The sequence below is a fragment of the Rhinoraja longicauda genome, chromosome 34 (assembly GCF_053455715.1).
Source record: "Rhinoraja longicauda isolate Sanriku21f chromosome 34, sRhiLon1.1, whole genome shotgun sequence".
In the NCBI taxonomy this organism is placed as follows: domain Eukaryota; kingdom Metazoa; phylum Chordata; class Chondrichthyes; order Rajiformes; family Arhynchobatidae; genus Rhinoraja; species Rhinoraja longicauda.
In genome coordinates, this window is record NC_135986.1 from 19705440 (window position 1) to 19718447 (window position 13008).

At 47.1% G+C, this 13008-nt stretch overlaps 1 protein-coding gene across 1 annotated transcript; it reads right to left on the reverse strand.

The window, feature by feature from the left end:
• Positions 1–1513: 1513 nt before the first annotated feature.
• On the reverse strand, positions 1514–12322 carry LOC144609432 (phospholipase A and acyltransferase 2-like). The gene is made up of 4 exons (XM_078427910.1): positions 11991–12322; positions 4400–4508; positions 4005–4270; positions 1514–1667 (listed from the first exon to the last, which is right to left on the reverse strand). The coding sequence occupies exons 1-4, from the start codon at positions 12003–12005 to the stop codon at positions 1569–1571; spliced, it is 489 nt and encodes a 162-aa protein (XP_078284036.1). The 5' UTR covers positions 12006–12322; the 3' UTR covers positions 1514–1568.
• Between the last annotated feature and the right edge of the window lie 686 nt (positions 12323–13008).

Here is a 13008-nt window from a genome sequence, read left to right on the forward strand (position 1 = left end):
GCCTCAGAAGGCAGTGGAGGCCAATTCTCTGGATGCTTTCAAGAGAGAGCTAGATAGAGCTCTGAAGTATAGCAGAGTCAGGGGGTATGGGGAGAAGGCAGGAACGGGGTACTGATTGAGAATGATCAGCCATGATCACATTGAATGGTGGTGCTGGCTCGAAGGGCCGAATAGCCTACTCCTGCACCTATTGTCTATTGTCTATTATCTAAAATATGGGATGTCCCGGCTAATACGGGACAGTTGGCAACCCTATTGATAACATCCCCCTTGCCAGGCAAACAGGCTCACTTTGAGTAACAAGTAGCCCATCAGACAGTTGCAAAATCATTGTGTTAACCTGTTCTTCTAAGGGACTACTGAGATGGGTGAGTGAAGCCTATTTTCAGTACGAGGGAGGATAGCTAGTTTTAAAACTTAGCCGACTGTTTGTAGATTTAGGAAGAAGCACAGGCTTATGATTATACGTGTATCCCGCTTACAAGCTCATCTCACCTCTCGTCGGATCGGGGTCCAGCATGGTGCTAGCACCTTCCATGTTCTCCAGACCAGCCATTGCAAGCCAGTGTCTCTGACACACAGAATTCAATGAGGCTCGTTGTTTTATTGGAGAAACAAGGAACTTTTCATGTTGGTTTACAAAAAAAGACATACAGTGCTGGAGTAACTCAGTAGGTCAGGTAGCATCTCTGGAGAACATGGATTGGCGATGTTTCACAGACTGCTGGAGCAACTCAGCGGGTCAGGCAGCATCTCTGGAGAACATAGATAGGTGACGTTTCACAGACTGCTGGAGTAACTCAGCGGGTCAGGCAGCATCTCTGTAGAACATGGATTGGTGACATTTCACAGAGTGCTGGAGTAACTCAGCGGGTCAGGCAGCATCTCTGGAGAACATAGATAGGTGACGTATCACAGAGTGCTGGAGTAACTAAGCGGGTCAGGCAGCATCTGTGGAGAAAATGGATAGGTGACGTTTCAGGTCGGTTTGAGAATAGGGTCCCGACCGAAAATGTCACCTATCCATGTTCTCCAGAGATGCTGAGCCTGCGCTTGGTCTCGCCATCTCAAAGGCTGATGGTTTACATTTCCTGTTCTTGGATTCTGAATACCACTGACAGAGTTGGATTTAGATTCTTGTGGCGAGCTCGCTGCTCTCTCAAAACCCTCAAGATTACCTTCTGCCTCTTTTCTACTGCTCTCCCCTTGTCTCACCGTATGGCACACCAGTGCCCAGAATCCCTTTCCCTCCCCATATGTCCACCCTGCTTGTGTACCACCATAACAATAGACAATAGGCAACAGACAATAGGTGCAGGAGTAGGCCATTCGGCCCTTCGCGCCCACACCACCAAGGTAGGCTTGGTGCGAAGTGGGTTGGCTTTGAAATCTGTCTTCCTGGATCACAGCAGTGCTGTGATCAAATTTAATAAACCCTGTGAGGGACTGAAGAAAGATACTGTAGTAGAGTTCCCACATATCAACAGTGACCACAATTCAGTCAATGGGTTAATTAAATGCTTTAATTAGGAATCCAGCACTCTGTTATTCATGAGGCATCGTTTTCATTAACGCTTCATATTCAAAAGAAAGATAAGAATGCCACCGATAAAGGAAACTGCAGTGGCGATGACCCCGCTACCAATAACACGGTTTGCACCATCAGCCTGTGGAAGAAAGTAACGTTCAGTCATGGATTCTACAGTAAAAATGTTCCAAGTAAATGTGTGATCCCAACATGCCATCAATGACATGACATCTGGTGATGGTGGTGCCAACTATAGCACTCCCAAATACGGGACAAGGTGACGTCACCGCCCCCGCGCCCCACGTGACCTCACCCAGCAAGCGGCCGCGTGCTCCCGCTCCACCAATGCGGTCGCCCGGGCCGGGAGCCAGGTTGCTACGCAACCTCCGTTAGGCGAACACACTCGGCCCCGCTCCCCGATCACACTCTGTTAGCCTACACTGTCTGGACGTACAGTGTCCGGGCTTACAGTGGCCCTCGGGCCTACAGTGTCCGGGCTTACAGCGCCCCCCGGGTCTAATACGGGACAAGGGTGGTCCCGTACGGGGCAAACACATTTAGCCCAAAATACGGGATGTCCTGGCTAATACAGGACAGTTGGCAACCCTAATCATGTCCCATACATGAGGAGGGTCAACTGGAGGCCAAAGTCATCTCAGGCCCCTCAATGGCTTTATGTCCACGTTATTATCTGAATGAGGGAATTGATGGCTTTGAGGCCAAGTTTGTAGATGATATGAAGATAGGTGGAGGGGCAGGTAGTGTTGAGGAAGTAGGGAGGCTGCAGATGGACTCCCACAATAGAGGGTAGGAGAGTAGGCAAAGAAATGGCAAATGGAATACAGCATAGCGAGGTGTATGATCATGCACTTTGGTAGAATGAATAAAGGCCTAGACCACTTTCTAAATCGGAAGAGGATTCTGAAATTGGTGGTGCAAAGGGACTTGGGAGTGTTGTGGAGAATCTCCAAATTGATCATTTGCATTTTGAATGTTGATGGTTGTAAGAACTTGTGGCAGGGCCTTGATCAGTCGGCTAGGCGGGCTGAGGAATGGTTGATGGAATTTAATACAGAGAAGTGTGAGGTGTTTCATTTTGGGAAGTCTAACATGGGCAGGACCTACACAGTGAATGGTAGGGCTCTGGGGAATGTTGTAGAGCAGAGGGATCTAGGAGTGCAGGAACATAGTTCCTTGAAGATGGAGTCGCAGGTCGATAGGGTGGTCAAAAAGGCTTTTGGCACATTGGCCTTCATCAGTCAGAGTATTGAGTATAGAAGATGGGAGGTCATGTTGCAGTTGTATAAGATGTTGGTGAAGCCGCGTTTAGAGTATTGTGTTCCATTCTGGGTATCATGTTATAGGAAAGATGTTGTCTAGCTGGAAAGGGTATAGAGAAGATTTACGAGGATGTTGCCAGGACTTGAGGGTGTGAGCTATGGGGAGAGGTTGAGTCGGCTAGGAGCGCAGAAGCGCTTGGAGCGCAGAGGGATGAGGGGTGATCTTATATAAAATCATGAGAGGAATAGATCGGGTGGATGCACAGTCTCTTGCCCAGAGTAGGTGAATCGAGGACCAGAGGACATAGGTTTAAGGTGAAGGGGAAAAGATTTAATAGGAATCTGAGGGTGTATGGAACGAGCTGACAGAGGAGGTCGTTGAGGCAAGGACTATCGTAACGTGTAAGAAACAGTTAGACAGGTACGTGGATAGGACAGGTTTGGAAGGATATGGGCCAATAGCAGGCAGGTGGGCGAGTGTAGCTGGGATATGTCGGACGGTGTGGGCAAGTTGGGCCACAGGGCCTGTTTCCACATTGTATGACTCTGAGTCAGCAGTGAGGAAGCCAAATGCAATGTTAGCATTCATTTTGAAGGGACTAGAATATAAAAGCAAGGATGTAATGCTGAGGTTTGATCAGGTGCTGGTGAGGCCACGTTTGGAATATTGTGAGCGGGTTTGGGGCCCATATTTGAGGAAGGGTGCTCTGGTTTTGGAGAGGATCCAGAGAAGGTTTGCGAGAATGATCACAAGAATGATTGAGTTAATGTACGATGAGCACTTGAAACCTGTCAGCCTGCACTCGCTGGAGTTTAGATGGATGAGGGGGGGGGAACCTCATTGAAACCTACCAGATAATGAAAGGCCTGGATAAAGTGGATGTGGAAAGGATGTTTTCAGTAGTGGGAGAATCTTGGACCAAAGGTCACAGCCTCAGAAAATTTAAATGACGATGAGGAGGGATTTCTTGAGCCAATGGGTGGAGAATCTGTGGAATTCATTGCCACAGACGACAGTGAAAGTCAAGTCATTGGGTAGAGATAGATAGGTTCTTGATTAGGTTGGGCATCAGATATTATGGGGAGAAGGCAGGGGGATGGGTTTGACTGGGAAAAATACATCTTTGAATGGCCGTGCAGACTCGATGGGTCGAATGGCCTAATTCTGCTCCTATGTCTTATGGTTCTGCACTTACCTGGTACGAAACATCTTTACCATATCGAAGTGAATTTACAAAATGTTCACAGTTTTGATTTAGAGGACTGTAATTCACTTTCCGTCCAACGCTCTCTTTAGCCCTGTTTATTATCTTGTCCACGGTTCTTACTTTAAATCTTTTGTCAGAGCTGTTGTTGACATTGTAGCGATCAGTTCCAGCTACCTTAGTGAGAGGCTCCCTCTTTACCACAGCAGATATTGTCCAGCTAGAGAACTGAACACTCACATCTCCACTCGCTCCATCTAGAATAGATATTAAAGGGTTTTTATCAGGTCTGACAGTATCCCTGGTACGGCTTGAATAACGCATGGGCAGAGAAGTCTTTAATGCAAAACATGTTAAATAAGAGAAAAAAAGTGAACAGCCTTTACCTGAGGTTAAATGTATGACCTCTCCACCTCCAATGTAGATGGCCCAGTGTTTATACCCAAGCTTTCGAGGGATTTCAATCAAATCTCCACGTTTTGGTTTTAAGGCAGACTGGAAACAAGATAGAGATCACGTTAGAAATCAACACCAGCTATTAAACAATGTAGTTATAGTTTCATCGTATCATACAGCGTGGACACAGGCCCTTCGGCCCAACTTGCCCACACTGTCCAACATCTCCCACCTGCCTGTGTATGGCCCTTATCTATCTAAACCTGTCCTATCCATGTACCTGTCTAAATGTTTCTTAAACATTGTCATAGTACCTGCTAAACATTGTGACAATATCTGATGTTTGTAGTTATTTGGATTTTTATGGTTAGGGTTCAATACAATAATTCATTTTATCTTTTGTACCTGCAGGAGTGCAAATCAAATCTGTGCATATTGTTCTTGTGATTGTTTTTTAGCCTTAATATTTACCTGGTGAATCTGTGCGGGAGTGTATCCAAGATTGTGGTGTCCAGGGTGGAACTAATTGAGATAAATCTGCCAATTATACTGTAAGATAATTTCTGCTTGTGATCCAGCCCTCTTGAGATAAAGGTCAATATTTCACTTATATTTTTTTATTTTGTCCGTCGATCTTCACTTGTCCAGGTAGAGAAATCACTGCATCTGTCGGCTGATCAACAAATCTCAGCATGTTGTCAGAGAACGTACTGATCTCTGGTGATTTGGGGCTGAGGGTAGTGAAAGGGGGGTGGGTAAAATGGGGTAGGATGAGGCCGCCCAGGATTTACAGAGTGCCTGCAGCCGTTTTCACGAGGGAACAGTTAATAGGAGATGGCTTAAATAAGAGAAAATAGAAGGCTGAGGAAACAGAAACCGATGTGGAGCTAAAAGAGACGAGGACACACACAGTTATAGAGTCATTGAGTGATACAGTGTGAAAACAGGCCCTTCGGCCCAACTTGCCCACACTGGCCAACAATGTCCTTGCTACCCTAGTCCCACCTGCCTATGCTTGGTCCATATCCCTCCAAACCTGTCCCACCCATGTACCTGTCCAACTGTTTCTTAAATGATGGGATTGTCCCAGCCTGAACTACACCCACCACCCTCTGTGTGGAAAAAGGTGCCTCTCGGATTCCTATTAAATCTTTTCCCCTTCACCTTGAACCTATCTGGCAACAAAAGCAAGATGAGGAATAAAATGTAAATATGTTTTATTTAATTTTAGATTGGTGTTTGATCCTGGCTTTGGGCAATGAATTAGTGCAGCCACCTTTGTTAGAAATGGATGTTGTTTTAATTCGTGCACCATCTTGGTTCGGTCGGGAGGTGCTGGGGAGTGTGTTTACCTTCTCCCACACAAACATTAGCAGTGATCAAATAAATGCGGGTGTGAATTCAGTGTTTGTGGATGTCAAACCCAACTTGTTTGTGCATTTCATGACCTTTTTCCACATTCAGTTGTTAATCATTTCCAACTACCTAATTGTTCTTGCATTTCATTGAGAAAGTTGCAACTAGATCTTTTTGTCTCGTTCTTTTTTTTTAAATGCCCCGTTACTTTTCCATGTCTGCCTCTCTGACCCTCTGAAGACCCCCTGACAAAGATGCAAAATGTTGGCTCAGATCAGAACGTTTCCATTTATTTAATATTTATTCGAAGTTAACGGCAGGAAAAGTGTTAAACAAAGGGAACAAGGAGTTAAAGTGTCTATAGTCAGTCAGAGAGTAGCGCAAACAGGAGTTTACTCTCACAGGATATGCATGACGGAAGCGATGATCTTTTCAGGAAGCCAGTTGAACATGAAAGTGAAAGAAACTCAGAAGTTTTGATGCATTATAAATAGGTATTTCAACTTTTGAACTTCCCGTTAAGCAGCTTGAGAGAGACCGCTTGGGAAATCTCTCAAATTTACTGGAAACGAAGGCTGATCTGCAGGAGGATTTTCCCAAAGATCCTAAAAACCTGCAATTGGACAACATTGCCTGTTTTGCCGCTATCAATTGTCTTTAAAATCAGAGTCTGGGTGGTTTTTGGTCCTTCTCCGAGGGTGGACGACTGTGGGACCTGGGCTTAACAGAGTGAGGTCTGGGTCCACTGGTGAGGAAGGCCAGGAGGAGGGGGTGTGAGTCGGTGCAGACTTAGCACACAAACAGGTGGTCACACAGGTACATGAACCCAGATGCACAAATCCACCCACACAGGGCTACCGATAAACAATCTCGCCCACATCCTTTTCCTCGGCTCCCCCTTCCCTTGTCCACCTTGTTCCTAGAGTTGCCAACTGTCCCGTATTGGCCGGGACATCCCTTATTTTGGGCTAAATTGTTTTGTCCCATATGGGACCGCCCTTGTCCCGTATTAAGCCCGGGGGGGCGCTGTAGGGCCCAGACGCTGAAGGCCCCGACATTGTAGGCCTGGGGGGGCGCTGAAGGCCCCGACACTGTGGGTTCCGACAATTTAGGTCCCGACACTCTAGGTTTCCGACATTTTAGCTCTGGACAGTTAAGCCCCTTAGGCCCCGGCGTCGCCTAACGGAGGTTGCCTAGCAACCCGCCTCCCAGCCCGGTTGGTCGCCATTGATGGAGCGGGAGCATGTGGCCGCTGGCTGGGTGAGGTCACGTGGGGCGGGGGTTGGTGACATAGAAACATAGAAAATAGGTGCAGGAGTAGGCCATTCGGCCCTTCGAACCTGCACCGCCATTCAATATGATCATGGCTGATCATCCAGCTCAGTAACCTGTACCTGCCTTCTCTCCATACCCCCTGATCCCTTTAGCCTAAAGGGCCACTTCTAACTCCCTCTTAAATATAGCCAATGAACTGTCCTCAACTACCTTCTGTGACAGAGAATTCCACAGACTCACCACTCTGTGTGAAGAAATGTTTTCTCATCTCGGTCCTAAAAGACTTCCCCCTTATCCTTAAGCTGTGACCCCTGGTTCTGGACTTCCCCAACATCGGGAACAATCTTCCTGCATCTAGCCTCTCCAACCCCTTGAGAATTTTATATGTTTTTATAAGATCCCCCCTCAGTCTTCTAAATTCCAGCGTGTACAAGCCGAGTCTATCCAGTCTTTCTTCATATGAAAGTCCTGCCATCCCAGGGATCAATCTGGTGAACCTTCTCTGTACTCCCTCTAAGGCCAGAATGTCTTTCGTCCGATTAGGAGACCAAAACTGCACACAATACTCCAGGTGCGGTCTCACCAAGGCCCTGTACCACATCACCTTGTCCCGTATTTGGGAGTGAGGAAGTTGGCAACCCTACTTGTTCCCCACCCTTTATAAGCAAGTAGACTGTTGGGAATGCTCAACAGGTGACTGTGGACAAGGGTCATGAAATGCACAAACAGATTAGGCTGTGATCTCTGCAGACACTGAATTCACATACGTGTTTATTTGATCACTGCTCATGTTTGTGTGGGAGAAGGTAGACACACATCCCCATCACCACCACCGAACCACAGTGGTGCAAGGCTTAGGTCAAGATCAATTTATTGTTGTTAAGATACAGTGAAATTTGTGTTAGCGTACAGCCATACTATGATTATGATCAGAACATTCATTTTGAACAAAAGAGGCCGCACTAATTCAGTGTCCAAAGCCAGGATCAAACGATACGATCGAACTTTATTCATCCCAGGAGGGAAATTGATCTGCCAACAATGATAAAACACTTCTCCTGGACTGCAACCTTGACGTGGTGGAGAAGCTTGCGTACTCCGGTGATCCTGTGAGCTATGCCGGATGGGGTTTTATATCCCTGGCAGGTTCAACCAAACCGGACAGGTCATGGGTGAGGAAACAGACGAAGCAGTCCCTGGTCCTCCAGGTTGGGTGTGGGGTTAACTCCCCCACCCTGGAAAAATGTGTGAGTTACAGAAACATTGACGAATGAAACCTGCCACAAACGTCACCCGGCAAGCCCTTAAATGGAAACCCCAAGGAAAGAGGAAACGAGGTCCCCCCAGGAACAGCTGGAGAAGAGGTGTCCAGGCAGAAATGTCTGGGAGTGGGCTCAACTGGGGAGACCTCGAAAGAACCGCCAACAACCGAGTGAGGTGGAGGACATTTGTCAATGGCCTATGCTCCCTAGAGGAGCCAGGGGCTTAACAAGAAGAAGAAGAAGAACAGTCATAAAACACAAGATACTGCACATGAAACAAGAAATTAAAGTGACAATAGACAATAGGTGCAGGAGGAGGCCATTCGGCCCTTAGAGCCAGCACCGCCATTCAATGTGATCATGGCTGATCATTCTCAATCAGTACCCCGTTCCTGCCTTCTCCCCATACCCCCTGACTCCGCTATCCTTAAGAGCTCTATCCAGCTCTCTCTTGAATGCATTCGGAGAATTGGCCTCCACTGCCTTCTGAGGCAGAGAATTCCACAGATTCACAACTCTCTGACTGAAAAAGTTTTTCCTCATCTCAGTTCTAAATGGCCTACCCCTTATTCTTAAACTGTGGCCCCTTGTTCTGGACTCCCCCAACATTGGGAACATGTTTCCTGCCTCTAACGTGTCCAACCCCTTAATAATCTTATACGTTTCGATAAGATCTCCTCTCATCCTTCTAAATTCCAGTGTATACAAGCCTAGTCGCTCCAGTCTTTCAACATATGACAGTCCCGCCATTCCGAGAATTAACCTAGTAAACCTACACTGTACGCCCTCAATAGCAAGAATATCCTTCCTCAAATTTGGAGGCCAAAACTGCACACAGTATTCCAGGTGCGGTCTCACTAGGGCCCTGTACAACTGCAGAAGGACCTCTTTGCTCCTATACTCAACTCCTCTAGTTATGAAGGCCAACATTCCATTGGCTTTCTTCACTGCCTGCTGTACCTGCATGCTTCCTTTCAGTGACTGATGCACTAGGACACCCAGATCTCGTTGTACGTCCCTTGTTCCTAACTTGACACCATACAGATAATACTCTGCCTTCCTATTCTTACCACCAAAGTGGATAACCTCACACTTATCCACATTAAACTGCATCTGCCATGCATCCGCCCACTCACACAACCAGTCCAAGTCACCCTGCAACCTTATAGCATCTTCCTCCCAGTTCACACTACCACCCAGCTTTGTATCATCTGCAAATTTACTAATGGTACTTTTAATCCCTTTATCCAAGTCATTAATGTATATTGTAAATAGCTGCGGTCCCAGCACCGAGCCTTGAGGTACTCCACTAGTTACTGCCTGCCATTCTGAAAGGGACCCATTTATCCCCACTCTTTGCTTTCTGTCTGTCAACCAATTTTCTATCCATGTCAGTACCCTACCTCCAATACCATGTGCTCTAATTTTGCCCACTAATCTCCTATGTGGAACCTTGTCAAAGACTTTCTGAAAGTCAAGGTACACCACATCCACCGGCTCTCCCCTGTCAAATTTCCTGGTTACATCCTCAAAGAATTCCAGAAGATTAGTCAAGCATGATTTCCCCTTCGTAAATCCATGCTGACTCGGAACAATCCTGTTACTACTATCCAAATGCTCCGCAATTTCATCTTTTATAATTGACTCCAGCATCTTCCCCACCACTGATGTCAGACTAACTGGTCTATAATTTCCCGTTTTCTCTCTCCCTCCTTTCTTAAAAAGTGGGACAACATTAGCTACCCTCCAATCCACAGGAACTGATCCTGAATCTATAGAACATTGGAAAATGATCACCAATGCGTCCACAATTTCTAGCGCCACCTCCTTAAGTATTCTGGGATGCAGACCATCAGGCCCTGGGGATTTATCAGCCTTCAATCCCATCAGTCTACCCAACACCATTTCCTGCCTAATGTGGATTTCCTTCAGTTCCTCTGTCACCTTAGGATCTCTGCCCACTAGAACATCTAGGAGATTGCTTGTATCTTTCTTAGTGAAGACAGATCCAAAGTACCGGTTCAACTCGTCTGCCATTTCCTTGTTTCCCTTAATAAATTCCCCCGCTTCTGTCTTCAAGGGACCCACATTTGCCTTGACTATTTTTTCCCTCTTTACATACCTAAAAAAGTTTTTACTATCCTTCTTTATGTTATTGGCTAGTTTACCCTCGTACCTCATCTTTTCTCCCCGTATTGCCTTCTTAGTCATCTTCTGTTGCTCTTTAAAAGAGTCCCAATCCTCTGGCTTCCCACTCTTCTTTGCTTTGTTGTACTTCTGCTCTTTTATTTTTATGTTGTCTTTGACTTCCCTTGTCAGCCACGGGTGCCTCTTACTCCCCTTGGAATCTTTCCTCCCATAACCACCGTAGCATTACATTTGCGACATGCCAATTTTAGCTCCTCATTCAACTTGCACCCTATGTCGAGGCTACTGTTTGGGGGCCTGTAGATAACTCCCATTAGGGTCTTTTTACCCTTACAATTACTCATTTCTACCCATACTGATTCTACATCTCCTGATTCTATGTCACCCCTTGCAAGGGAATGAATATCATTCCTCACCAACAGAGCGACCCCACCCCCTCTGCCCACCTGTCTGTCTTTTCTATACGTTGTGTACCCCTGAATATTCAGTTCCACTTTATTTCTTATACTTCGCGCATTTAAATACAACACTTTTATTTCCGTATTCACCTCCCCTCTCACACCGGTCACAATTGGCCTTGACCTTACTCTCTTATCCCTTCTAGAACTTCCCTCCCCATTCATTCAAGAGTCCTTTGCAATTTCTCCTGTATTTGCTTCCCCTTTAACTCCATCTCCATATTCCCAGTTTGTCAACCCCTCCCCCCCACTATTTAGTTTAAAGCCACACTTGTAGCACAAGTAGTGACGAGTGGAAAAGATTGGGGATGTGCAAAGATTTAGGGGGGGGGGGGGAGGAGGGGGGAGGGTAGCACCAAACAGAAAAGAATATACCATATTTTCTTGCCCTTGATGCCAGATATCTGAGTGGCCTTGTCTCTTTTTATCTCTATCTCGCTCTCTTTTTTCCTAAGTTGTTCCCCTTGTTTACCACCCCATCTCCTCGCTGGCTCCCACCGTCCCCCTCCATCCCAGAACTGACATCTCCACTCACTGTCCCTTGTGGTCCCTTTACCCTCTGATGTCCTGGACTGAGAATGTCCGCCAAATGTTTGCCGGTGCCTGATCAACTCCACCCTGGCATCAACTCCACCCTGGCATCAGCTCCACCCTGGCATCAGCTCCACCCTGGCATCAACTCCACCCTGGCATCAACTCCACCCTGGCATCAGCTCCACCCTGGCATCAACTCCACCCTGGCATCAACTCCACCCTGGCATCAACTCCACCCTGGCATCAGCTCCACCCTGGCATCAGCTCCACCCTGGCATCAGCTCCACCCTGGCATCAACTCCACCCTGGCATCAACTCCACCCTGGCATCAGCTGCCACGTCCCCTGAAGACCACATATGAACAAGGAAAAGCTCAGGAAAATCCCCCCAGCCACACCGCGTGCGGCCCGCAGTCAGCAGACCCCAGTCTCACACGGCTCTGGGTGGAGGTTGTTGAGCCTCAGACATTTTCTGACTGATGGAGACAATATGTCTGAGCATCGATAGCCAGCAGCTGCCCAGTGACCAGAGCTGAGATTAAAGATTACCTTTCGATGGTTCATGTTCACTTGGTGAGTTTGTACTGCCTCTGATGTTCACCACACCCGCAGATCAGAATGTAGAAAACTATTTGTCTCTCGTCTGAGTTCTCAGCTTCAGTACGTCAGCTCTCAGGTCGAGTCCAAGAATTCCTTTCAATTCTAGTTGCCAATATCCTGGGCGGGTCCAATAGTGAAAGTTTTATGGATTGGAGACTTTCAATTGAGTAACCCGTCTCGGGGAGGATGGGGTCTGTAGAAATCTTTTGTGAATTGGTCAGTGTGGACTATGTTAAACTAGTTTCCCTCCTGGAGGGGAAAGGGGGGGATATGTGTTACTTCTGTGATAGATTGGATGCGAGTGTGAGACCTCAGAACTTTCTTGTGAAAGTGAAACTCGAGTAGCTGCTTCTGAAACCGCAGGGGGGGAAGGGAGAGGGGGAGAGGGAGAGAGAGAGAGGAGAGAGAGGAGAGAGAGAGAGAGAGAGAGAGAGAGAGAGAGACAGAGAGAGAGACAGAGAGAGAGACAGAGAGAGAGACAGAGAGAGAGAGAGAGAGAGAGAGAGAGAGAGAGAGAGAGAGAGAGGAGAGAGAGAGAGAGGAGAGAGAGAGAGAGGAGAGAGAGAGAGAGAGGTTAATGGTTTTATTTTCTCTGTAACCATGGGAATTGTATTAGAATTGTAATTGGTCCTTGATTTTATCTGTTACACCCTTCCTTTCTGTATAAAAAGTAAACAATCATGGAAAAGTTGTCCTTTCCCTCTCCGCAGTTGAGATCTTTTCAGACACTAGCATTGTATCTGGATATCCTTACGGGAAGAACCCCACTGTGGAATAAATCTGTTGTACTCATTCAATATACGCATATTATTCAGGCTGAAGGTAAAGAACTCGGATTGTCAGACCAGTTGCCGGCCGGGGAGTCTTCCCCGGGGCCGTGAGCGGGCGAGGGGGTTGAGGAAATGGGAGAGGGAGACACTGACCCCGGCCCCGGGCAGCCAGAGCGTCGGCCACAACGAGCTGTGGA